This window comes from Hypanus sabinus, chromosome 28 (genome assembly GCF_030144855.1).
Source record: "Hypanus sabinus isolate sHypSab1 chromosome 28, sHypSab1.hap1, whole genome shotgun sequence".
Lineage (NCBI taxonomy): Eukaryota > Metazoa > Chordata > Chondrichthyes > Myliobatiformes > Dasyatidae > Hypanus > Hypanus sabinus.
Window position 1 is genome coordinate 44,685,019 of NC_082733.1, and position 27,858 is coordinate 44,712,876.

Consider the following 27,858-nt stretch of genomic DNA (forward strand, 5'->3'; position numbering starts at 1 on the left):
CAATTATTATTCTGGTTTCACATCACTGGCTGAACTTGCAGTGTATAAATATTCTTCACTGCCTGGGTCGGCTCCTCAGACGGGGTCAGCTCTGTATTGTCAGGGGTGTAATCAGTCATGGTGATCAGCCTGTTCTCCTCACACTGGGCACAGGCGGCTAGATTCCACGGGGTTATGTTGAACAACCTGGAAAATGACAAAGTTCAGAAGGGTCCACAGTAGGTTTTCAAACTGGTCCACGCTGTGTGGGATTTCTCTGGTCAAAGAAACTGCAGATGCTGGAGATCAAAACAAACAGAAGGTATCAGAAATACTCAGAGTAACATTCCGCCACTAAACCTTCACCATCTACTTTGGAAATCTAAGCACACTAGCTTCCTTTTGATGCTTGTTACATCCTCAGGAACTCAAAACATTAGGCACCATGGTGCTGTATTTCCACTGCCTGAGGGTCCAGTTTCTAAATACCCTGCCTCTGTAGAGACAAACATCAACTCAGCATCTTGTTCCGTGTCACCTTCCTTTCTTGACACAGTAACAGCAGCTAGTGCACTTTACAGGGCCAGTGATCAGTGAATCTGTGATTGATTCTCACTGCTGTCTGTAAGAGTTCATACATCCCGTAAGAAATGAGGCCATGTGGCCCATTGGGTCTGCTCTGCCATTCCATCAGGGCTGATTTAAATCCCTCTCAACCCCACTCTACCTTCTCTCTGTAACCTTTGATGACTTGACTAATCAATCTCCTCTTTAAATATACTCAATGATTTGGCCTCCACAGCTGCCTGTGACAATGAATTCCACAGATTCTTCACTCTCAGACTAAAGAGATTTCTCATCATCTCTGTTCTAAATGGAAATCCCTCTATTCTGAGGCTGTGTCTGCTGGTCCTAGACTCACCCACTATAGGAAACATCCTCTCCAGGTCCACTTACAGCATCTGATAGGTTTCAATGAGATGTTCCCCTACGCCCCCCACCCCCCCGCCATTCATCTCAGTTCCAGCAAGGAGGGCCGTCAATTGCTCATCAATTGTTAACCCTTTCATTCCTGGATCATTCTGGTGAACCTCCTCTGAAACCTTTGTCAGTACATCTTTTCTTAGATAAGGGGCCCAAAACCGCCCACAATACTCCAAGTGTGGTCTGACTGATGCCTTATAAAGCCTCAGTGTTACATCCTTGCTTTTGTAGAAACATAGAAAAACCTACAACACAATACAGGCCCTTTGGCCCACATATTTGCACCGAACACATCCATGCCTTAGAAATTACTAGGCTTACCTATAGCCCTCTATTTTACTAAGCTTTTACTAAGCTCATCTAAAAGTCTCTTAAAAAGACCCTATCGTATCCGCCTCCACCACCATTGTCAGCAGCCCATTCCATGCACTCACTGCTCTTGAGTAAAAAACTTACCCCTGACATCTCCTCTGTACCTACTCCCCAGCACCTTAAACCTGTGTCCTCTTGAGGCAATCATTTCAGCCCTGGGAAAAAACCTCTGACTATCCACACGATCAATGTATCTCATCATCTTATACACCTCTATCAGGTCACCTCTCATCCTCCTTCGCTCCAAGGAGAAAAGGCCAAGTTCACTCAATCTATTCTCATAAGACATGCTCCCCAATCCAGGCAACATCCTTGTAAATCTCCTCTGCACCCTTTCTACGGCTTCCACATCCTTCCTGTAGTGAGGCAACCAGAACTGAGCACAGTACTCCAAGTGGGGTCTGACCAGGGTCCTATATAGCTGCAACATTACCTCTTGGCTCCTAATTTCAATTCTACGATTGATGAAGGCCAATACACCATATCCCTTCATAACCAGAGTCAACCTGCGCAGCTGTTTTGAGCGTCCTATGCACTTGGACCCCAAGATCTCTCTGATCCTCCACAACACCAAGAGTCTTACCATTAATACTATATTCTGGCATCATATTTGACCTACCAAACTGAACCACTTCACACTTATCTGGGTTGAACTCCTTCTGCCACTTCTCAGCCCAGTTTTGCATCCTCTCAATGTCCTGCTGTAACCTCTGACAGCCCTCCACACTATCCACAACACCTCCAACCTTTGTGTCATCAGCAAACTTACCAACCCACCCCTCCACTTGCTCATCCATTTATAAAAATCGCAAAGAGTAAGGGTCCCAGAACAGATCCCTGAGGCACTTCAATGGTCACCGACCTCCATGCAGAATATGACCCGTCTACAATCACACTTTGCCTTCTGTGGGCAAGCCAGTTCTGGATCCACAAAGCAATGTCCCCTTGGATCCCAGCCTCCTTACTTCCTCAATAAGCTTTGCATGGTTACCTTATCAAATGCCTTGCTGAAATCCATATACACTACATCTACTGCTCTTCCTTCATCAATATGTTTAGTCACATTGTCAAGAAATTCAATCAGGCTCGTAAGGCACAATCTGCCCCTTACAAAGCCATGCTGACTACTCCTAATCATATTATGCCTCTCCAAATGTTCACAAATCCTGCCTCTCAGGATCTTCTCCATCAACTTACCAACCACTGAAGTAAGACTCACTGCTCTGTAATTTCCTGGGCTATCTCTACTCCTTTTCTTGAATAAAGGAACAACATCTGCAACCTTCCAATCCTCTGAAACCTCTCCCCTCCCCATTGATGATGCAAAGATCATCGCCAGAGGCTCAGCAATCTCCTCCCTCCTCCCACAGTAGCCTGGGGTACATCTCATCCGGTCCTGACGACTTATCCAACTTGATGCTCTCCAAAAGCTCCAGCACATCCTCTTTCTTAATATCTACATGCTCAAGCTTTTCAGTCTGCTGCAAGTCATCAGTACAATCACTAAGATCCTTTTCCATAGTGAATACCGAAGTAAAGTATTCATTAAGTACCTCTGCTATTTCCTCCTGTTCCAAACATACTTTCCCACTGTTACATTTGATAGGTCCTATTCTTTCACGTCTTATCCTCTTGCTCTTCACATACTTGTAGAATGCCTTGGGGTTTTCCTTAATTCTGCCCACCAATGCCTCACATGGCCCGTTCTGGCTCTCCTAATTTCCTTCTTAAACTCCTTCCTAGTAGCCTTATATTCTTCTAGATCTCTAACATTATCTAGCTCCCTGAACCTTCTGTAAGCTTTTCTTTTCTTCTTGACTAAGTTCATTACAGCCTTTGTGCACCACGGTTCCTGTACCCTACCATAACTTCCCTGTCTGATTGGAACGTATCTATGCAGAGCATCACAGAAATATCCCCTGAATATTTGCCACATTTCTTTCATACTTTTCCGAGAACATATGTTTCCAATTTAAGCCTCCCAATTTCCTGCCTGATATGTTCATAATTCCCCTTACTCCAATTAAACGCTTTTCTAACTTGTCTGTTCCTATCTCTCTCCAATGCTATCGTAAAGGAGATAGAATTATGATCACTATCTCCAAAATGCTCTCCCACTGAGAGAGGGGACCAGGTTCATTTCCCAAAACCAAATCAAGTACAGTCTCTCCTCTTGGAGGCTTATCTACGCATTCTGTCAAGAAACCTTCCTGGAATTTGTATTCTAGTCCTCTCAAAATGAATGCTAACATTGCATTTGCCTTCCTCACCACTGACTCAACCTGCAAATTAACCTTTAAGGAATCCTGCAGCAGGACTCCCAAGTCCCTCTGTACCTCTGATTTTTGAATTTTCTCCCTGTTTGGAAAATAGTCTGTGCCTTTATTTCTTCTTCCAAAGTGCATGACCATACACTTCCTGACACCATATTCCATCTGCCACTTCCTTGCCCATTCTCATAATCTATCCAAACCCTTCTCTGCTTCCTCAACAACACCTGCCCCTCCACCGATCTTCATATGGTCCACAAAGCTGGTCTCCTGGCCACAAAGCCATCAATTCCATCATCCAAATCACTGACATATATTGCGAAAAGTATCTTTTACTCTTTATAGAACCTGGAAAAAAACATTCTCCCTTTGACCGAGCTGGTTTCCTCCCACATTCCAAAGACATACAGATTACTGAAGGTTTGATGCATTATGGGTATGCTACGTTGGCACCAGAAACATGACAAAACTGGCAGGTGACCCCGAGCACATCCTTGGACAGTATTGGTGTTTGACATAAATGCTGCATTTCACTGTACGTTTCAATGTACATCTGACAAATAAAGCTAATCTTTAATGCAGTTTTCTTAGGTACCAGGGCCATTTCTGAATTTGACAACCTTTGCAAAATCACAGCCCATGTACCCATCACCTCCCATACATCTCCCATCTCTATGTTGCAAAGTGCAAAAGCTCCCTGATTGGTTTCACATTGCTGTGAAACTGTCCGAAGTTCACACTATGATGAAGCCCCACACTCCACCTTACCCACTTGGATAGGTCCCATCTACACTTAATGTTCGCACAGTTACTGCAGTGCCTTTCTTGCAAGCCCTCATTAGTTCTCGATGTGCCCTACTGCGTTGCTAATGCCAGGGAGTCCATATTGTTGTTTACACTTCCACTGTTTGACATTCCAATCCAGTACAGCCACAGCCCCACGGCCACCTCTCTCAAAACCTCGGGATGTTCATCAGTACTTTGGCCCGTGATGTTGCGCCAACCTTTTAACCCATGCCAAAGTCAATCTAACCCTCCATTTCTTTCATCCATGTATCTATCGAAGTATTTATTGGACATCACTAGTTTTTGCTACTTGATAGAGCTGTACAAAAGCCAGAGGCTTTTTCTCAAGATGAAAACGACTAATATGAGGGGGCATCATTTTAAGGTGTTTGTTGGAAAATACAGGGTAGGAGAATGTCTGAGGTAGGGGCTTTTTACACAAGAGTGGTGGATGTGTGGAACACATTGCTGCAGGTGGTGGGAGAGGCAGAAACATTAGAGACATTTAAGAGACTCTTTAATAGACAATGGATGATAGAAAAATGGAGGGCCACATAGGAAGGAAGGTTATTTTGATATTGGAGTAGGTTAAAAGGTTAGTACAGATTGTGGGCTGAAGGGTCTGCATAGTTCTATATTCCATCTGCTTCTGCCACCACACATAGCAGGGCATTCCAAACACTCACCACTCACTCTCTCTGTAAAAAAAATGGAACTCTGTCATCCCTCCTGTACTTTCCTCTAATCACCTTAAAATGATGCCCTTTGTATCAGCTGTTGCTGCTCTGGGGAAAAGTCTCTGGCTATTCATTCTATCTATGCCTCTATCAACTTGTACACATCTACACCTCTATTAAGTCACCTCTCATCCTTCACTCCAAAGAGAAAAGCCCTATCTCGCTTAACCTATCCTTGTAAGTCATCCAGGTCACAGTTGACTCAATGTTCACAATTGGTGACTTACCTTCTCAACAACACTGACCAGCCCACCCTTCCACTCCAGGATTTACCACTAACTCCTCCCCCAACATCTGCACAACATTGTAAAACTTAAGGATGTAAAAAAAACACTGAACTTTAATTACAGATCACTTACATCTTTATCATCAAGCCACGTTCCAGTTCATTTTGCCATCTTTTTGATCTTTGTTCTTGGTTTGTGTGTCTGAAACCTGGCCACACTTTGATGACCTGCAGATCCTCGGAAGTATGGATGGAGGTATCCATTGTAAAAATCTGCAGCAGTGAGTTGCTTCTTCAACAGCACCTGCCTGAAACCAGTCCAGCCATTCTGGAGAGAAGCATGTGAATTGCTGGTTAGAATTCATGTTCGTGTGGAGAGCAAGCAAACAAGGGCACCATGATTGTGTAGATGTTAGCATGACACCATTACAGCTCAGAACATCAGAGTTCAATACTGGCCGTCCCCTATAAAGAATTTGTACATCCTCCCATGGAATGTCCTGGTTTCCTATCAGGGTCCAAAGACATACCGGTTAGTAGGTTAACTGGTCGTTGTAAACTGTCCTTCATTAGTCTAGGGTTAAATCAGGGATTGCTGGGGCTAGGCTTGTTGGGCCGGAAGGACCCGTTCTGCACTGCATCTCAATAAATTAATCGAAGTCGTGGTAGAGATTTTGCATCTTTGTTTGCGAGGGGTAAGGTACCGAAAGACCGGAGGGTTGCTCATGTTGTGGCTTTATTCAAGTAGGAATGCAGGAACAAGCCATGGCCACTGCAAACCAGTGAGGTCGGTATATTGTTGATTGGTCAGGGCATGAAGGAATACAGGGACGAGGCAGGAGACCGGCTGAGAGGAGAATTGGATCAGCTATGATGATATGGTAAAGCAGACTTGATGAGCTAAATGGCCTAATTCTACTCCTCTATCTTATGGTCTAATCAGAAATCTATGAACCACCACTTTAAATATACCCTGAGACTTGGCAATGAATTCCACAGATTCACCACTCTCTGGCTAAACACATTTCTTCTCATCTCTGTTCTAAATGAACATCCCTCAACTCTGAAGCTGAGCTCTCTGCTCCCCCACTATAGGAAACATATTCTCCACGTCCACTCTTTTCAAGCCTTTCAATATTCAACAGGTTTCAGTGAGATCCCCCCACCCCTATTCTTTTGAACTTCAACAAGTACAGTCCCAGAGGTATCAAATGTTGCTCATACGTTAACCCTTTCACCGGAACAAGAAAGTGCAAGAACCCTCAACCTCTAGAGGGTACCAGAGTGCAAAGTACATAAATGTCGCCATATACGACCCTGAGATTCATTTTCTTGAGTGCAAACATGATAGGATCAATGGAAAACTACACACAGTTAAAACAAAGACTGGCCACCCGAACATGGTATCAGCTGCTCAGACATAATACCAGGTTCCTGACTCCCAATGTTCCCTCTAAAGTGTGCGCACACACATCTTTAGCTACAAAGGAATTTAAACTGCGCATGAAAGGTTGTCACCCTCTACCTCGCTGACACGTTAAGTATACTTCATGATCGTACACAAACACATTTCCTTTTCCAGTTTCTGATGCGGATGGTGGTGACCATGTGGAGTTTGCGATGATCTTTCTGCAGATTTTACAACTGGCTTTACTGAAGAAATCATTGATTAACTATGTCAAATTCCAAAGAAGCAAAGGGCATGAAGCGCCAAATAACAGCTAGTTAATTTAAAGTGGAATGACTTAATGAAACAATGGAAACTGCTACACTGAAAGCTCATTAGGTCAGGAATGTGTAACCATGAGAAATATTTATGTACAACACAGAAACTGGTGATACCTGCGTGTACTGTTGCGATGCAAAGGTTACTGGAGAATTTGCAAGTGTGAAGAAGTGGAGTGATATTTGGAAACTTGACTTTTTAAAGCATCATTCAGCAAGCAAATCACAGAGGGACAATGTGCAAACGGTTTGGCAAGAAAATCCTTCATTACAGGCCTGCTTCTTATGTTTTGTGAGAGTGCAGATGAACGAGAGCAAAAACAATCAAACCTAGAGTAGACCAATGTTCTTATTGACAGTGTTTTGCTAGCTGTTGAAATGAATACCTCTCTATATAAAACTCAGTGCACACATGCTGTTGTCACTGGGCAGAAAATTGCACAGCACAGGATTTTTGCACACACTGGTTATTACAAATTGGAGGGAACATTGCTTCCAAACCCAGGGCTTGTCCTTTCTGTGATGCTCTGAAGGTCCTGTTACTGTGCTGTATAACTCTGTGACTAAAGTCTGCCAGCTGGCCATGGTCTTGTTTCCAATGTTTTCGGCCACCGGGACCTGGGGCCTTAGCAAATCAAGGCAAACACTCAGTGTACAGCTGCAGGGTTACAATGCAGGGCTGACCATACTCCCCTGCCAAACTTATTTATCCTTTGCAAATCAATCCTTTGGTTCAGTTATTAACAATGCCCTTGCTTCTTTTTCTGAACATTCTCAAACATCTGCACAGACCTTCCATCATGGTGACCGTCCGAAGGTCTATCAGTGCTTCAAACAACATGCGGTGACTAGTTTAACCCACTGACCTTGGCACTCACACTCTCTGGTCTGTGAGCTACCTCCTTCCCTACCACCCCAGTACCCTCCTTCACCATGAATTCAAAATCTTCTTTAGAGGTTACAGAGAGCAGTTGGGAGAGCAAACACAGAGCCACCTACAGAATGGAACTGGACAGGGGAGAGGGAAGGGCAACTCACTCCGGACTGTAAGAACGGTACACAGAGCCACCTACAGAATGGAATTAGACATGGAATTTTTGAACTGAAGTAAACCCTGCCAGTTCTCCCAGGCTTACTGAGAAATTGAGAGATTGCATACATTGTACCCTCGTTTGAGTAGGGAGAGGAGGACTCACCAATAAGGACAGGAATGAACATCCATCTGTAATTAAATTGGGGCCTAGCAAAGGGAATAACTGATAGGCACTGAACAACACATCAATCTGTAATTAAGCCTTGATCTAGCAGACTCTCTTATCTGTAACCAAATTCTGCATAAGCAGACTTGGTAAGTATACCAGTTCAAATAACATCTCGCAACGGTAATATATGGAGCTTACTATGAATATACAGCAGCAACCTGAGGGGGAAGGCCCACTTGTCGGATGGTGGCAGTACTTACGTGCCTTCCCTTTGACAACTGGGTCTCAAACTCCTGCAGGTGGGTGTGGTAATTATAAGAAGCTGGTCTCCCACATTTTATTCAGAATCAACTTTAACATCTGGTGTCATGAACAGGATCCCAGTGTAGGCAGTGCTAAGCAGACGGGCTGAGTAAGCAGCTGGACCAGTCTGGGGACTGCGGAGACAAACCAGGCACCCAATAGGTATTTTACCCTTTGTTGCTCTCCGTTACTTCCTTTGGGGGCACAGTCCCTCGCCCAAGGCTGATCACATAATCTTGATGGGATCAAGAAAGAACCTGCTGGGAGACTATATAAGGTAGGCAAATTTTACTAATTGAGCAGGAGGCGATACTGGGTAAATTTAATTAATTGGGCAGATGGAACGGAGTAGAGGGACTCTCTCAGATTAAAGGAAATGTATTGATTGATAGTGGTATCCATGCTTATGCCTTTGAGAGGGCTCACCCCAGCACCTGGGGGTCACCTTTCTGTCTCTCTGTCATACCTATGCCGAACAGGTAGAAATGGGTTTGCGCTGAAATTCCGCAGCATGGTAAGATTATGATTCCAATGTCAGTAATCTCGCTCAACCAGAGTGAGGAACTCTCGCCTGGGCTTCCTCAAATAACACCCGGGGAAGTGAGTCCAGTCCGAGATGACTGTGGCTGTCATTGTTTTGAGAGATAGTATCTCAGGCCCCCCACCAAACGGAACCTCATATCCTGGGAAGCATGCATCCTGGCCATACCTGCGGGTGCCCAGCACTGGAGTAGCAACTTCCACCTGTTACTGTAACTTCCAGAGAAGCGAAGATGCAGTCTTTCTGGGAAATAACAACTGTACCACCTACACCACTGCAGACCATCCCCGACCAGTAAATGGCACCCACTGGGTGTGTGGAAATCGGGCCTATATATGACTACCAAGGGAAACTGCCAGCAGATGGGACCCACAAAGTCCCAGCAAAGGGTGAACTGGCTGTTGTTTACTGAGCATATTTAGTACCCCATCTGAAATGCAAATGCAGGATCACCCCCACAGGAACAGGCAGCGGAGAGGAAAAACCAAAACTGAGCGATTTTAGATGATTGCTTTTCTCTCCTATGGAGTAGCCAGGAATTCACGAGAGATAATCAATTTGGCTGCAGCACTTAAGGAGCTGGCCAACAATACTGCAGGGGCCCTGACAGACACACAGCCCCAAGTAACAGAAATATCCACTGAAATGATTGCAATCCAACAAACAGTCCTACAGAACTGGATGGCCCTTAATTCTGTTCTGGCAGGAAAAGGAGGAACATGCAGCATTATAGGGAAAGAATGCTGTACGTACACACCCAACGAATCTAGTAACATATCGTCCCTTTCTGAGCCTATAACCCAGGAAATACAAAAGATTCATAACTTAGGATGGAGGTTGCATGGGTCTGGGAGCAGGACAGGATGGTGGTCATTTGGGAGCTCCTTCGGGAATATCGGTGGTATGCTGTTGCATTATGGAAGTATTGTAATTACTGTCATTGTATTGCGATGCTCCTGGTCACTGGTGGACAGCTGCTTTAGCCATGGGATCCAATTGTAACCCTTGGATCCTGAGAGTTACCATGAAATGATAAAAAGGAGGGAATGAGGAATTAGGGATACAAAAATTAACCTCTGGCTAAAAGAATAATTGGGACTGGATAGGAATTTTTGAACTGAAGTAAACTCTGCTTTCAGCAATTTGCTAAGACAGGCTCATACCAGTTCTCTCCAGCTTACAGAGAGACATTGAGAGTTCAATAACATTGTACTTGTTTGAGTAGGGACAGGAGGACTCACCAATAAGGACAGGAAGAGACATCCATCTGGAATTAAGCCTTGATCTAGCAGACTCTCTTATCTGTAACTAAGTTTTGCACAAACAGACTTGGTGGGCATACCAGTTCAAATAAATCTAGCAACAGTGATGTATGGGCTTACTATGTATAAATATACGGCTGTAACCTGAGGGGGAAGGTCCACTTGTCGGACAGTGACAGTACTTACATGCCTTCCCTTTGACAAATGGGTCTCAAACTCCTGAAGAAGGGTGTGCAATAAACTGTGGTAACTATAAGAAGCTGGTCTCCTGCGTTTTACTCAGATTCAACTTTAACAGGCAACTCACTCAGGACTGTAAGAACTGTACACAGAACCACCTACAGAATGGAACTAGACAGGGGAGAGGGAAGGGAGACTCACTCTGGAGCATGAGAACTGTAAAACAAACATGGAAGAAATTTCCGAACCCTTCAGACACACTGAAACATAAGCAGAATGTTACCTTGCAGCGTACGAGGAGCACATTTAATTCTTTGTGGAAGTGAGCTGTCCCAGGGATTAACTGATCCTGTGTGGCATCTATAGAAATAGGGATTAAAAACTCAAGAAATGCAAACTGGGGAAGATTGACATATTGTTTACATATTCAGAGTTCACAAATAAGTTGCAGTTATTTCACAAAAAGTTCATCCAAATAAAGAAAACTGGTTAAAAAAAATAAGAAACTAGTGAATACAAATATAAGGGCCGTGCACACTGCCAGCTCAGAGTAACGCTGGTTACTCACTCAGCGTTCAGCAGCCTGTAGTAACCCAGGCAACAGATGGCCCTGTTCCTCACTGCACGTGTAGGGCTACATCTCCAGAAATGGGGAGGAAACAGGAGAATGGGGATGAGAGGGAAAACAGATCAGCTGTGGTGGAATGGTGGAGCAGACTTGATGGGCTGAATGGCCTCATTCTGCTCCTGCCCTGTGGTCTAACTGTTCCCTCACTTTCCCTCCCCACTAATGATCGCCAGCAGTTTTGTTTCAAAGTCAGCAACAGTGCTTCTGAGTTTGATTCAGGAGCTGGACCTCTTTTAAAAAAAAGCACGGTTGACAAGCGTGTTGTCAGCTTGTTAAGTGCTTTCAGCTGATTTTATTTAAACTAGATCATTTACAAATAAGCATTTGTTCACACTGAGAAACATTTAATAGGCTTTTCCTCGCAGGGATTTTTCCTGCTGGTGCTGGAGCTCAGATCGTTTCACAGTGAGACAGATGAACATGTTGGGATCACGCTCGCCCATGATAAACGCCAAGGTAAACGCAGGTGGACGGGCCTGTCTGGTGGGTAAACGCGGGTGGACGGGCCTGTCTGGCTCATGTCTGCCCATGGACTGGGAAGGAAGAGGGGAAAGAGCCAGAATAAGATGGTTGGGGGGGGTAGAGGGAGGAGGAGTACAAGCTGGCAGGTGGTGGGAAAGGGGTAATGAAGAAGCCGGGAGAAGGTAGGTTGAAAAGATCAAGGGCTGAAAGAAGGAAGGAACCTGATAGGAGAAAGGAAGGAGGAAGGGAACCAAAGGGTGGTGACCAGCAGGTGAGGGGAAAGGCTGAGAAGGTAAGCAGAATAGGGAATGGAAATAGATAGAGGTGTGGGGAGAGAAATGAACGCAAGTTCGAAGTCACGCTGTCAGGTCAGAGGCTACCCAGACAGAATATGAGGTGCTGTTCCTCTAACCCGACGGCAGTTAACGGGAGATCTGAAACAACCTACCTGGCAGGTGCGGGATCTTTTCTACATCCACCAGGTCCATCAGCTTTACGGTCCTGCCCATCCACAGTGTGCGCAGTGGCAGCTGCAACGATGATCAGAAGTAACACATTTACTGCTGTCCACACGTTCACTCACCAGCGCTCCCACTTCTCGCCCCAATCCCCTTCCCTCACGCACTCTGGGACACAGAGACGGCAGTGAATGGGCTCTCGATGTCTGCCGATCCTCTCTAGCACAGCAGTTAACACATCGCTTCACAATAGCAGCTGTAAGAGCACGGATCGATTCCCGCAGCTGTCTCTAAGGAGTTTGTATGTTTTCCCCGTGACCACGTGGGTTTTCCCTGGTTCCCTCCCACGTTCCAAAGTCATACGGGTTAGGGTTAGTAAGTTATGGGCATGTTACATTGGGTCGTCCCCAACAAATCTTCGGGCTGTGTTGGTTGTTGGCGCAAACAACACATTTCAACGAACAGTATGTTTCCATAAGACACAAGCCATAGGAACAGCCAGGCCACTCGGCCCATCAAGTCTGTTGCTATGTGCATGTGATTACTAAATAAATGTAAATAGGTTCTGGGTTCTTAAATGGGGATCTTGTCTTTAAATAAAGAGAATAATCATAGATTTAGAGACACAGATAAATCATGAGGGGTATAGATAGTTTAAGAGTTTTTTCTACTGAGGTTGGGTGACACCATTACTAGAGATCACAGGTTAAGGGTGAAAGCTTGGACTGTTTTAGGGGAACACAAGGGTGAATGACTTCAGTCAGAGGGTGGTGTGAGTGAGGAACAGGCTGCCAGCAGAAGTAGTGGATCTGGCTTTGATTGCAGCATTAAAGAAAAAGTTGGATAGATACATGATGGTAGAGATATGGTCGTAGTGCAGGTCAAAGGGACGATGCAGATTAACAGTTTGACAGGGATTTGACAGGCTGAAGGACCTGTTTCTGTGCTGTAGTGTACAGGGAAATGGATCAGCCATGATGAAATGGCAGAGCAGACTCACTGGGCCAAATGGCCTAATTCTGTTTCTTTACCTTACGGACTCTTTTGGCACAGGGAAATGAAGTAGTGAAATACACGTTTCCTCTTCCCAACCTGTAGCTGCTCGGAACCACTCCATCTTGGAATGGTCTCTGCACAGACACTGAGTGCCTTACCTGCCATATCTGCTGCTGCCCACACCTTCGCCTTGAGGGTAGGGAATAAATCCTCACCTTCTTGTGAAGACCACACCCAATGAATAAATCAAGGCGCACATCTGGTTAGTACTCACCCTGGACCCGATTGCCCGGTTTAACCGATCAATTCCTTCCACCGTTTGTTCCTCCCAATTCACCCAGCTGTCGGCCACAGTGATTTTAGGAGCTGAAAATCCAAGCATTGCAGACTTTGTTAATTAAAGACTTTCATACAGACAACACACACAAAATGCTGGAGGAACTCTGCAGGTCAGGCAGCAACTGTAGAGGGGGAAAAACAGTCAAGACCCTTCTTCAGGGCGGCAGGTAGGGGGAAGAAGGCAGAATAAGAAGGTAGGGGAAGAAAGGCACACATGCTGGTGAGACCTCATGGGGGGGAAAGGAGAATGAAAGAGGCAGCTGGGGGTGACAGGTGGAAGAGGTAAAGGGCTGAAGGATGAATTCAGGTAGGAGAGGAGAGTGGATCATTGAATAAAGGAAAAGAAGAGGGACACCAGAGAGTTGTGGTATAAAAACACCCACCTCTTCACCCAAGACTGCTGACACCATCTACAAATATCTGAAAAGATTTATTTGAGAATGTCAACTCTAGCACAATCAAACCATTGGAGACCTTTGGATGTGTCAGTCAGCGAATTAACAAAATAGATGTAACATCTGAAGGTGCAGATCGGTCTGTGTCGATGCTGAGAGATCCCTGGAACTCACCAAATGTGACGCCCTCCTTGCTCTGCTCCCGTTTATTCTCAATGTATTGCGGCAGACTCCTCAACACAGACAGCAGCTGAAACCCAGACAGAGGACATTTAGAGATGGACGCAGACTGATTCAGAATCAGAACCAGGTTTAATATCACTGACATCTGGCATGACATTTATTGTTTTGTGGAAGCAGTACTTTGCAATACATAACAATAAAGACTATATATTACAATAAAAAACATATAAAAAATTAAAATTTAAAAAGTAGTGTAAAAAGAAAGCAAAAATAATGAGCGTACATGGAGTCATGGGCCAATCAGAAATCTGATGGCAGAGGGGAAGAAGCTGTTCCTAAAATATTGAGTTTGTGTCTCCAGGCTCCTGTACATGCTCCCTGATGGTAGTACGAAAAGAGGGCATGTCCTGGGTGGTGAAGGTCTTTCATGATGAATACTGTCTTTTTGAGGCATGACCTTTTGAAGATGTCCTGGATGCTGGGGAGGCTCGTGCCTATCATGGAGCTGGCTTAAATTACAATCCACTGCACCTTTTTCCAATCCTGTGCAGTGGCCCCTTCATACCAGGAATGCAACCAGTAAGAATCAGTCTGGCTTTAAATCAGAGGAAACAGCAACAGACCATTCAGCCTCTCCTGCCCATTCTGTCATTCAACAGAATAACCAATCCAACATTCCTTGTCTTCCCTCCTGCCTGTTTCCCACTGATGCACCATCAATAACTCTCTCTGACGTAAAGGCGAGGTATCGGCTTTTATTGACTGGAAGAAGGAAAAAGCAGTGAGTGACCACCACACTACATCCTGGAGACAGAGAGGCCGGGCTCAGACCTCAATCGCCTTTATACAGGGGTCTGTGGGAGGAGCCACAGGAGCAGTCAGTAGGGGCCGTGTCCAGACAGGTATATGTAGTTCACCATACCCACTAACCACATTCCTTCACCGTTTAGAAACCCACCTTCTCAGGTTTAAGTATACCGAAAGATCACAGTTCTCTGTGGCAGGGATAAGACCATAAGACATAGGAGCAGAATGAGGCCATTTGGCCCATTGTGTCTGCTCTGCCATTCCATCATGGCTGATTTATCATCCCTCTCAACCCCATTCTCCTGCCTTCTCTCTGTAACCATTGACACCCTGACTAACCAAGAACCTATCAAGCTCCACTTTAACTACACCCAATGACTTGGCCTCCACAGCCGCCTGTGGCAATGAATTCCACAGATTTGCTAACCTCTGGCTAAAGAAATTCCTCATCTTAGTCTTAAACGGTTGTTTCTTCATTCAGAGATGACGTTCTATCTCTGGACAGTCCCCTCTAGACCCCTAGACCTCCTGTAGATCTCAATAATATCACCTTTCATCCTTTTTAAGATCCCGTGGGTAGAGGTGCCAGTCTGATTAACCTTCCCTCGTAGAATGACCCCTCCCACATTGACAACTGCTCAAATAGACCTTCCACAAGATCACAGGACATAGGAGCAGATTTGGGCCATTCAGAGAAACTTTGTTTTATTTGCTTGTAATATGTACAGTCAGATAACAATAAACTTTAGCCTGATTTATTTTCCCTCTCAACCCCATTCCCCTGTCTTCACATGTAACCTTTGACCCCCTTTCCAATCAAGAACCTACCAACCTCCGTTTAAACATACCCAATGACTTGGCCTCCACAGCCATCTGTGACAATGAATTCCACAGAATCACCACCATCTGGCTAAAGAAATTCCTCCTCATCTCTTTTCTAAATCAACGTCCTTGCACTCTGAGACTGTGCCCTCTGGTCCTAGACTCCCCCACTATAGGAAACATCCTCTCCACATCCACTACCTAGGCCTCTCAACATTCAATCGGTTTCAATGAGACCACCCATCATTCTAAACTCTAGCGAGCACAGGCCCAGAGCCATCAAATATTCCTCAAATGTAAAGACTTTCATTCCCAGAATCACTCTGGTGAACCTCCTCTGGACCCTCTTCAATGCCAGCACATCCTCTCTTAGATATGGAGTCCAAAACGGTTCACAGTCCTCCAATGCCTTATAAAACTTGAGTATTACATCACTGCCTTTACATTCCAGTCCTCTGAAATGATTGCTAACATTGCATTTGCCTCCCTTACTACCACATCATCATGCAAACTAACCTTTAGGGAATACTTCACAAGAACTCTCAAATCCCCTTGCACCTTTGATTTCAGAATTTGTTCTCCTTTCAGAAAGTAAACCTTCTTCCAAAGTGCATGACCATACACTTCCTTAAACAATATTCCCAGAGCAGCCTCCAATAAAACTCCCTTCCTTACACAAAGAGACCATAACCATCTCCAGTGCTCGCAGTCCAGTCTCACTGGTGCTCTGTGCAGTTGCAGAGGGACGTCCTCACTCTGAGCTTCTTGAACTGAGGCCCAACATTCCTTTGGCCTTCCCCATTTGTATTTCCGAGCTGCAGCTTTCTCTCCTTGCCAATCCACCAGCATTCTGGCAAACTGAGTCACAAGGCTTTCAGATGGTACTTTCGCTCAACAGGGGAGATGAGGATGGAAGAGCTGGGTTTAGGTGAAGGAAAATTTAGGAAGTAAAGAGGTCAGAGTGGTGGTGTTATGTGCATTTGGAGCAAGAACTATATTGGAGCAGTATGATTAAACGTTTTGAATGACTAATGTTAGGAGTGGTACACACTGGGCAATTTACAGTGTGGGAGTGACGAACCAGGTCCACCGACATGACAAGACACGTGCACTCTAAAGTGCGAGCCTACCAAATGTTGGAGGCCTAATCAGTTCCCTCCACAATTGATCAGCCGCACGCACTCTTGACACATTCTGGCCTTCGATCTGACACGGTACAGCTAGCACGTGGCAGCTCTTCCCCAATGGACATCACAATAGTGGGTTGATCCAAGTGAACCCACTTCATGATCCAGACCATGAGCACAAGCACAACCACAACCACTCCTTCCTCCCTACCCTCTCTCACTCTGCCTCTTGGTTGCCTGCTGTATCTAGTGATACAGCTCCTCTTGCATCTTAACTCCAACCCCAAACAGTTTTGAGCTAAAGGACATCCACTCTCTTTGGTGCTCTCTTCACTAACTGACAGCAAAACTGCTCTTTGCCCCAATTTAAATAACACACACCAAGAGCTGGAGGAACTTAGCAGGTCAGGCAGCATCCATGGAGAGGAATTAACAGACAGGACTGGAAAGATCGAGGGCAGAAGCTCTTCTTCAGCTCTTTACCTCTCAAACTATCCCCTTCCAGCTTCTTATTTCATCCAACCACTCCCCCCCACCACTTATTCTGGTTTCTGCCCCCCTTCCCTTCCAGTCCTGATGAAGGGTCTCAGCTCAAAATATCAACTGTTTATTCCCCTCCATGGATGCACTGCCTGACCTGCTGAGTTCCTCCAACAACTTGTAAGTGTTGCTCTGGATTTTCAGCATCTGCAGAGCCTCTTGTGTTTATGAACATTGTGAATCGCCGCTTTCACGCAGACACTTTTCAGAATCTGGGTGTTCTGACCGCTGTTGGAATACCTTCAGCAAGGTGGCTCACAACTTCGTCCTTCCTATCTGCTCAAAGACAGTGCAGACAGTAAATCCCCACACACAGTACGTTTCAATAAAATAAAAATCAAAGTGAGTGTATGTATAAACACCAGAGATTCTGCAGATGCTGGAAACGTGTACCAGTGAGAGTACGAAGAGTTTACCATTTCAGCACCTTTTTCTGCCAGTATCACTCCCAGTTCGTCAGCCGTACATCTCGGAGGAACAGGAGTCTCCTGCTGTGTCAGAATAGGACCGATGTCAAACCTACAATTGACAAACATCCAACAGTTACCCGTGTGCTCGATTCACAATGGCTCTCACTCAATCAGCGACCATTTGGATCTCAGCCCAGAAAAGTGTGAAGGGAACGGTTGAACAAGTTAGGTCTTTATTCTTTGGAGCGTAGAAGGTTGAGGGGGGATTTGATAGAGGTATTTTAAATTATGAGGGGGATAGATACAGTTGACGTGGATAGGCTTTTTCCATTGAGAGTAGGGGAGATTCAAACAAGAGGACATGAGTGAAGAGTTAGGGACCAAAAGTTTAAGAGTAACACGAGGGAGAATTTCTTTACTCCAAGAGTGGTAGCTGTGTGGAATGAGCTTCCAGTAGAAGTGGTAGAGGCAGGTTCGGTATTGTCATTTAAAGCAAAATTGGATAGGTATATGGACAGGAAAGGAATGGAGGGTCATGGGCTGAGTGCGGGTCAGTGGGACTAGGTGAGAGTAAGCATTCGGCACAGAGTTGAAGGGCCGAGATGGCCTGTTTCCGTGCTGTAATTGTTATATGGTTATATGATTCACTTTGGGCAGACAAACTTAAACCAGAGTACAGGATTAACGGCAGAATTCTTAACAGTGTGGCACAAAGGAGAGATCTTGGGGATCACATCCATAGATCCCTCAAAGTTGTCGGCCAAGTCAATAGGGTGGTTAAGAGGCGATGGTGTGCTGGCCTTCATTAGTCAGGAGATTGTGTCCAAGAGCCGTGAGGTGATGTTACAGCTCTGTAAATCCTGGTTAGACCCCACTCAGAGTATTGCGCTTGGTTTTGGTCATCTCATTAAAGGAAAGATGTGGAAGCTTTAGAGAGGAGATTTACCAGGATCCTGCCTGGATTAGAGAGCATGTCTTCTGAGGACAGATTGAACAAGCTATGATTGTTCTGTTTGCAGTGATTCACAGTAATTTTCTGTTGAATGCAAGAACATGATCAAATTCAGGAAACTATTCACTTCTGGGAATATAAGTCATCATTGTCTGGTAGGGAGGTGAAGGCTCCATTGCACAGGGTCATCGACTCAGCCTGCTCCATCACAGACACAACCCTCACCACTGCTCAGGACATCTTCAAGAAGGTAGCACCCATCATTAAGGACCCTCACCATGTGGGACATACCCTCTTTCATACTCCTGTTTCTCCTAGAGGTACGAGATCTACTTAATGATGAGATAGCACTAGAGAGGGTGCAGAGGAGATTCATCAGGGTTTTAGGTGAGATACACAAGGAGAGATTGTAGAGGCTGGCTCTGTTCTCCCTGGAATGGAGAAACATAGAAACATAGAAAATAGATGCAGGAGTAGGCCATTCGGCCCTTCGAGCCTGCACCACTATTCAGTATGATCATGGCTGATCATCCAACTCAGAACCCTGTACCTGCTTTCTCTCCATACCCCCTGATCCCTTTAGCCACAAGGGCCATATCTAACTTCCTCTTAAATATAGCCAATGAACCGGCCTCAACTGTTTCCTGTGGCAGAGAATTCCACAGATTCACTACTCTCTGTGTGAAGAAGTTTTTTCCTCATCTCGGTCCTAAAAGGCTTTCCCTTTATCCTTAAACTGTGACCCCTCGTTCTGGACTTCCCCAACATCGGAAACAATCTTCCTGCATCTAGCCTGTCCAATCCCTTTAGAATTTTATACGTTTCAATAAGATCCCCCCTCAATCTTCTAAATTCCAGTGAGTATAAGCCTAGTCGATCCAGTCTTTCTTCATATGAAAGTCCTGCCATCCCAGGAATCAATCTGGTGAACAAGTGACATGATTACAAAGCAGCAAATCAATAGAAAGATGTGATACAGGATTGGAAGATGTTGAATCCTTGTGGGTTGAATTAAGAAACTGCAAAGTGTAAAGGACCCTGATGGCAGTTACATACAGGCCTCCCAACAGTAGCTGTGACTAAAACTGGAAATTGAAAAGGAGTGTCAAAAGGACAACATTACGACAGTCTTGACAGATTTCAACATGCAGGTTGATTGGGAAAATCAGGTTGGTAATGGATCTCAAGAGAGTAAGCTTGTTGAATGCCTAACAGATAGCTTTTTAAAACTGTTTGTCCTTAAGCCTACTAGGGGATCAGCTATACTGGATTGGGTGTTATGTAATGAACTGGTGGTGATTAGGGAGCTTAGGGTAAAAGAATCCTTAGGAACCAGTGATCAGAATATGACTGAGTTCAACTTGAAATATGATAGGGAGAAAGTGAAGTCTGTTGTAGCAGTATTTCAGTGGAGTAAGGGAAATTACAGTGGTGTGAGAGAGGAGTTGGCCAAAGTAAATTGGAAGGAGCACTGGCAGGAATGACAGCAGAGCAGCAGTGGCGTGAGTTTCCGGGAAAAATGAGGAAGATGCAGGATAGATGTATTCCCAAAGCAAAGAAATACTGAAATTGCAATATGTACAACCATGGTTGACAAGGGAAGTCAGTTTTTGTAAAAGCAAGAGAGAGGGCATACAAACAACAAAGCAAAAATTAGTAGGAAGACAGGATTGGGAAGATTTTAAAAAACCTAGAGAGCAACGAAAAGCATCATTAGAAGGGAAAAGATTAAGTAAGAAAGCAAGCTAGTAAACATGATCAAAAATGGATAGTAAAAGCTTTTTCAAGTATGTAAAAAAATAAAAGAGAGATGAGAGTGGATATAGAACAGCTAGAAAATGAGGCCAGAGAAATAATAACGGGGGCCAAGGAGATGGCAGATGAACTAAACAGGTATTTTGTCAGTCTTCACTATGGAAGACACTAGCAGTGTGCTGGGTGTTGAAGGGTGTGAGGGAAGAGAAGTGAGTGCAGTTACTACTACAAGGGAGAAGGTACTCAAAAAGCTGAAAGAGCTAAGGGTACGTAAGTCACCTGGGCCAGAAGAACTGCACCCTAGGATTCTGAAGGAGGTAGCATTAGAAATTGTGGAGGCATTAATAATGATCTTTCAAAATTCATTGGACTCTGGCATGGTTCTGGAAGACTGGAAAATTACAAGTGTCACCCCACTCTTAAAGAAAGAAAATTATAGACCAGTTAGCCTGGCCTCAGTGGTTGGGAAGATGTTGGAGTCAATTGTTAAGGATGAGGTGATGGAGTACTTGGTGACACAGGACAAGATAGGACAAAGTCAGCATGGTTTCCTTAAGGGAAAATATTGCCTGATGAACCTGCTGGAATTCTTTGAGGAAATCACAAGTAGGATAAAGGGGATGCAGAGGATGTTGTATATTTGGATTTTCAGAAGGTCTCTGACAAAGTGCCTCACACAAGGCTGCATACCAAGTTAAGAGCTCATGGTATTACAGGAAAGTTACTAGCACAGTTAGAGCATTGGCTGATTGGTAGGAGGCAGCAAGTGGGAATAAAAGGATCCTTTTCTGGTTGGTAGCCAGTGACTAGTGATGTTCCACAAGGCTTGGTGTTGGGACCGCTTCTTTTTATGCTGTATATTAATGATTTAGATAATGGAATAGATGGCTTTGTTGCCAAGTTTGCAGATAATACACAGATCGGTGGAGGGGCAGGTAGTGCTGAGGAAACAGATAGGCTGCAGAAGGACTTAGACAGATTAGGAGAATGGGCAAGAAAGTGGCAAATTAAATATAATGTTGGAAAATGCATGGTCATGCACTTTGGTAGAAAGAAAGAAATGTGCAAACTATTTTCAAAATAGAGAGAAAATCCAAAAATCTGATATGTAAAGAGTCTAGGGAAGCCTTGTGGAAAACACTCTAAAGGTTAACTTGCAGGTAGACTTGGTGATGAGGAAGGTGAACTGTTCTGGGCTCCTTATCTATGTGTTAGCATTGGAGAGGGTTCAGAAGGATAATTCCAGGAATGAAAGGGCTATCATACTAGGAACATTTGTAAGCTCTAGGCCTGTACTCGCTGGAATTTATTAGTATGGAGGGGTGGAGTTCATTGAAAACTTCCGAATATTGAAAGACCTGAATAGAGTGGAAGTGGAGAAAATGTTTCCTATAGTGCAAGTCTAAAACCAGAGGAGACAGCTTCAGAATGCAAAGGCATTCCTTTAGAATGGTGATGAGATAGAATGTCTTTAGCCAGAGGGCGGTGAATCTGTGGAATTCATTGCCATGGATAGCTGTGGAGGCCAAATCATTGAGTTTATGTAAAACAGAGATTGATTAGGAATGTTGTCAAAGGTAACAGGGAGAAGGCAGGAGAACAGGGTTGAGTGGGACAATAAATCAGCCATGATGGAATGGTGGAGAAGACTCAATGGGCCAAATGGCCTAATTCTGCTCCTGTGTCTTGTGGTAGAAATGGATAACTGATGGCCAGCATGTGCATAGTGGGCTGAAGGGCCTGTTTCTGGGCTGTTTGACTCTCTGTGATTCTATGGAACCTTCGTGCAGTTACAGGCGACAGTTGGTCATGATGACACACGTGGTACAGGTTACGTATTTATTCAGAGATACGACGCAGAACAGGCCTTCCCAACCCAGTGAGCTGCACTGCCCAGCAAGCTGCCTATTTAACCTTAGCCTGGTCACAGGACATGTCAAATTAACTCACTAACCAGTACGTCTTTGGACTGCAGCAGGAAATCAGAGAACCTGGAGGAAACCCATGCAATCACAAGAAGGATGTACAAACTCCTTACAGGTGGCACTGGAACTGAACACCGACTCCAAACCCCCCCACTCCCCACCGCCCCTCAGCTGTAATAGCATCACACTACCATGGTAACTGTTCATCTAGAAACACAAAACAGAAACTGCTCAGTCGTTGCCAGCGTCAGTTTTCACCCTGTTCCTCAAGTCTCTGCACGAGCCAACGTACCTCTTGGGTCGAATCTGCATGATGGTTACGCCAGTCACCTGGTCACCATGGATCAGGGTGTGGAAAATCGGAGCAGGGCCTCTCCACCGCGGAAGGAGACTTGGATGAAGATTCAGTATCCCACTAGGGGCAAGACAGAGATAGCAAAGTTAACCGATGGTGGAGTTAGCAGCTGATCAGGCTACAGCATCAGCAACACACAATGCTGCAGGAACTCTGAGATTTCCAGCATCTGTGGATTTTCCCTTGTTTGTGATTAAGCTACAAGGCCACAAAATGAGGAGTGTTTATTTCCTATAAAACCACAAGACACAAAGTAGAATTAGGCCATTTGGTCCATTGGGTCTTCTCCTACATTCCATCATGGCTGATTTATCATCCCACTCAACCCCATTCTCCTGACTTCTCCCTGTAACCTTTTGACATTCCGCTTTAAATATACCCAAAGATTTGGCCTTCACAGCCATCTATGGCAATGAATCACAGATTCACCACCCTCTGGCTAAAGAAATTACTCCTGATCTCTGTTCTGACGGAACGTCCCTCCTTACAGACAGTGGCAGGAATTGAACTTTGTTGCTGATGCTGTAGAAGTGTTTTTTATTAGTTATTTTTTTAAAGTGATTATATTAATTTTGTGTGACTACGTTTACTAGGATGACAAGGTGGGGGTACATCTCTACCAAAGGAGGTGTAAGGTGCTCCTGCAGGTCACTCCTCTTGGGCAAGGTGCTTACCTCCTCCTCCCACCCCCACCCCAGATCAGGGCCACATGAAGCCATGGGAGCAGCTGGTGTATTTCACAAGTCCTGGTTATGCGACCACTGACGCCAGGCAGACCATCTCTGATGAGTATTGATATGGCTGGGGTCACCCATCTTGTAAAGACTCTGCCCAGAAGGAGACAATGGTAACCACTTCTGTAGAAACATTTGCCAAGAACAGTCATGATCATGGAGACCATGATCACCCATGTCATACAACATGGCACATAATGATGATGAGGATGTATGCTTACTGCTATCTTAAATGTGCTACATGTACACTCAGACCAGGGAAATGGCCAAGGACATGCAAGATGGAAAATGTGAAGTCAAACACTTTGCAGAAGAAATTTTAAAGTGGACTAGTCGGCCCTCCTTATCCGCGAGGGATTGGTTCTGGAACCCCTCACGGATACCAAAAAAACGCAGATGCTCAAGTCCCTTATTCAACCTGTCTGAATGCAGTGGACCTTAGGACCCAGTGGAACCCCGGACTTTACTTAACCTGTGTGTGGTAGACATTAGGACCCGGCAGCGGCGCTCTGCTCTGAATCCACAGTGTTTCTGTTCACGAAAATAATCACGATCACGATTGAAAATAAAGTAGAAATAATAAAGTGATCAGAAAAAGGTGAAATGCCATTGGACATTGTAAAAGCATTAGGCTACATCGGTAAAGGATCGGAACAATTTTGAAGGATAAAATGAGAAAGGCCCTGCCCCGATGTGAGCGCACTCGATAGTGGTCTGTCACTGGATTGAACTCGGGAACTTCCCGAGCCTGGCACTGAAATACGTTCTTAAGTATTTTATATGCATAGTAAAAGAAAAATATAGACTATATACTAAGACAAACGTTTGACTAACTGACACTAAATAATACTGGATGTACCTGTTCCGACTTAGAGAACTTATGATTTCTTTCGATCCCGATCCACGATAACCCACGCACATCCTCCCGTATACTTTAAATAATCTCTAGATTACTTATAATACCCAATACAATGTAAATACTATGTAAAATAGTTGTTATGCTGCATTGTTTAGGGAATAATGACAAGAAAAAAAAGTCTGTACATGCTCGAATAACAAGTGCTAGAAGAGCACTTCCAGGTTTTCTCGATTCGCGCTTGGTTGACTTCGCGGATAAGGAGGGCCGACTGTACTTATAAATGATGAAAGGTTAAAAGAGGGAAGTAGGAGTCAGTAGATGGATCACATTGTTAATGCAGCAAACAATTGGGAAGGAAAATGCTGTGTTTATTGTTGTTGCAGGGGTGATCTGAGTAACGATGCTGAGTGGAACAACTCGGGCTCCTGGCAAGGTGCACTGTGCAGGGGCTGGTTCTCCCTACCCCAAAGTGGACAGGCCTGCAGTAAGGGAAATGCATCCATCACGGATTTGTCCTGTGAGAGGAGGTTATAGCAGACTGGGTCCAAACTCTCTTCAGTTTAGAAGAGTAACATGTGATTTTGTTGAAACATACAATGTTCTTACAAGGCTTAACAGAAAATATAACATGTTGTAGTGCCACGAAACAAAGATAATCAAAACTCCAACTGGTTCTAGTCACCTAGTTACAAGAAGGATGTTAAGACTTTGGAGAGGGTGCAGAAGAGATTTACCAGCATGCTGCCTGGACTAGAGGGCATGGGCATTAACGAGAGGTCGGACAAACAAGGGCTGCTTTTGCTGGCAAGATGGAGGCTGAGGGGAGATGTGATAGAGGTTTATAAGATTATGAGTAGCATTGATAGAGTAGACAGTATCTTTTTCCCAGGGTTGAAATATCCAATACAAAAGGGCATGCATTAAAAGGTGAGAGGGGGTAATTTCAAAAGAAGTGTGAGGGGCAGGTTGTTTTGTTTTAAACACAGAATGGTGGAATGCACTACCTGGAGTGGTGGTAGAGATACATTAGGAATTTTTAAGAGACATTTAGATCGGCACATGAATATGAGGAAAGTGGAAGGATGCAAACATTGTGAAGGCAGAAGAGATTAGTTTAGTTGGCCATTTGATTACAAATTTAATTGGTTCGGTACAACATTGTGGGTCAAATGACCTGATCTTGTGCGATACTGTTCTATGTTGAAAAAGGATGGAGATGAGAAGAAATTTCTTCACTGGGGGTAGTGAGGGTTCGGAATTTGGGCTGCTAAGGCTCAGTTGCTGAACATCTTCAGGACAAGGATCAATAAATTATTGGGGAATAAAGAAATAAGGGGTTTGTGCTGTAAAGTGATGGTAAACAATTAGCCGCCATCTTACTGAGTGGTACAGTAGGTGTGAATGTTCTCCTGTTCTAATAGATAGCAAGATGTCTGCAACGACTGCAATGTCGGACAAAACAGGGGAGCAGGAGCTCCATTCTGCCCCCCTCACACTGTCTCACTGCAGTCACACAGAGAAGTCCATTTGTCGGGATGTGTGAAGGAAGAGGGCATTACTCACTAGGGGAACTGCTCTATAAGGGCGTCACTAAGCAGCACTCCGAACGAAACGACAATTCCAACATCAAAGCGATGGCACTCCGTGAGGCACGGCCAGTCGTGAAGCGTTATTTTATTAAGCCTGGCGTATCTTCGCACTGGCAGCTCGCCATATTTAGTGTCCGGCAAAGTAACCACTTCCAGCCATTCTATCAGCAGGTTCCCATCACGCAAGGAGCTGGAGGGAAGAGAAAAGTCTATGTCATTACTGTAGAAAGCAGCGATGGCAGAGGTGAGGAGAAGCCTAGCTGAGCAACAGTTTTACCTCGGGGTGATCATCCTCACCAGACCGCAACTCCAGTTTGGTGGACAAGTGGGGTGGAAGAAGAGGAGCGAATTGACAGAGTATGGGGGTTTGGGGAAGACAGTGAGGGTTGGGAGAGGGGGAAGGTGCAGAACCTGAACTTTCTGCTCCCCAAACAGGATGACCCCATTTCCCCAAAAGGTTGCAGGCTGACTTGATCCCTCCCTGACCCAAAGGTGGGGTCACAGGTCACGGAGGGGTCATCTGCTCCGATTTGACCCCTATAACCCTCATCACCTCCCGGACTTGGAGCTTTCCAGCTATTGAACCACCGACCCCGGACCCTATTAACCTCCACCCAGCCTTTTACCCCGGTACCTGCGCCTGTGCACTTCCTGTAGGGTCCGTTGCGCAAACGCGTCGGTTCCGAAGAAGAGAATTCTCCAGGGCGGCGCGATCCGGACCCGCCGGCCGTCGTCCCCGCTGACCCAACGCTTGGCCTTCGATGCGAAGCGAGGAAGGGCCGAAGCTGCGGCCCAGGCCCGGCCAGACCTCCGGAGCGCCGCCATTAGCGTGCCAGCTTCCGGTCCGGCACATTTCGTCCCCCGGCCCACGTAGAGAGAGGTTCCGCCGGGCAGGTCGGAGAGCGGCTCTGGGGTCCGGTCCGCCACCCCCCAAGGAAGATCAGCTCCGGGGTGAAGTTTAGAAGACGCCGGTGGGTGATGTGACTGGGTTGGGGGTAGTGGGCGAAGAGGGCGAGTTTCCAGCTGTTGAAGGGTCTCAGCCGGAAACGTCGGCAGTCTGTGTCCCTCTGTAGGTGCTGCTATTGAGAAATGTACCTGACATAATCACTAAATATACCTGAAATATAATCACTATGTACTAGCTATTTACTATACTATGTAATCACTCCTATGTACCGAATATTACTATGTATTGTTTTACTAGATACCATGTATTCTCTTAGCTACATACTATGGCAGTTAAAGAACATCTGTTTATCCTTAGCAGCACTAATTACCTGAAATCTACCCCATATATTATACAGTAGAATGGCTTATGAAGAGATAACGGTGGCAGACAGGATGGTATGAACAGGAACTGTAATGTGAGGGAGGTTAAGGGAGGCTGACTGAGAAACCACCGTGGCCAGGAATGAGGCCCAAGATGTGATCTGGAAAGAAATACTGGTGGCGCACCGAGAGCTAGGCAAGAGCGATTGATTAGTTAATGTACAGATGATATGCAACTAAAAAGTGATTGGGTATGCTGATGAAACCGAAATGTAACTGAGATAAGAAATTACTATAAAGAATGCTGTACACCGGAGCTCGGCGGGCTTTCGGTGACGTTCATTGTTTGCCTCAGCCTTTGTTTGCAAATAAAGGTTTAAACTTCTTGAGGAATTGTCTGCGTCTCCTGGTCATTTCTAGTAACTACGACACTGCCTGACCTGTTGAGATTTCTCAATGGTCCGTGAAACCCACGAACACCATCTCTTGATTACTTATTTATGCTGTAAGTTATAATAACTTTTATGTTGACCCGTTCAGCCTCCATCAAGAGAAAACAACACAAGTTTGTCCAAGCTTCAAACCAGCAGCACCCTAGTAAAACTTAAAACCTCCGCCTCTCTCCTGTAATGCAGTGACCAGGACTGAATGTGAAACACCACATGTAGCCTAACTAGAGTTTTATA

The 27,858-nt window shown here is 45.1% G+C and overlaps 1 protein-coding gene across 2 annotated transcripts; it reads right to left on the reverse strand.

Annotated features, from left to right (window-relative positions):
• Nucleotides 1-27,546, reverse strand: mtfmt (mitochondrial methionyl-tRNA formyltransferase). 2 transcript variants are annotated; one of them, XM_059953092.1, is made up of 10 exons: nt 26,181-26,508; nt 25,878-26,093; nt 22,659-22,781; nt 17,741-17,843; nt 14,020-14,095; nt 13,386-13,477; nt 12,106-12,187; nt 10,851-10,927; nt 5,488-5,682; nt 1-278 (listed from the first exon to the last, which is right to left on the reverse strand). In XM_059953092.1, the coding sequence occupies exons 1-9, from the start codon at nt 26,192-26,194 to the stop codon at nt 5,515-5,517; spliced, it is 951 nt and encodes a 316-aa protein (XP_059809075.1). In that variant the 5' UTR covers nt 26,195-26,508; the 3' UTR covers nt 1-278; nt 5,488-5,514. The 2 variants fall into 2 exon arrangements, with proteins under 2 accessions (XP_059809075.1, XP_059809074.1); XM_059953091.1 differs by lacking the exon at nt 26,181-26,508 and adding an exon at nt 26,538-27,546 and having other exon boundaries at nt 2-278.
• Between the last annotated feature and the right edge of the window lie 312 nt (nt 27,547-27,858).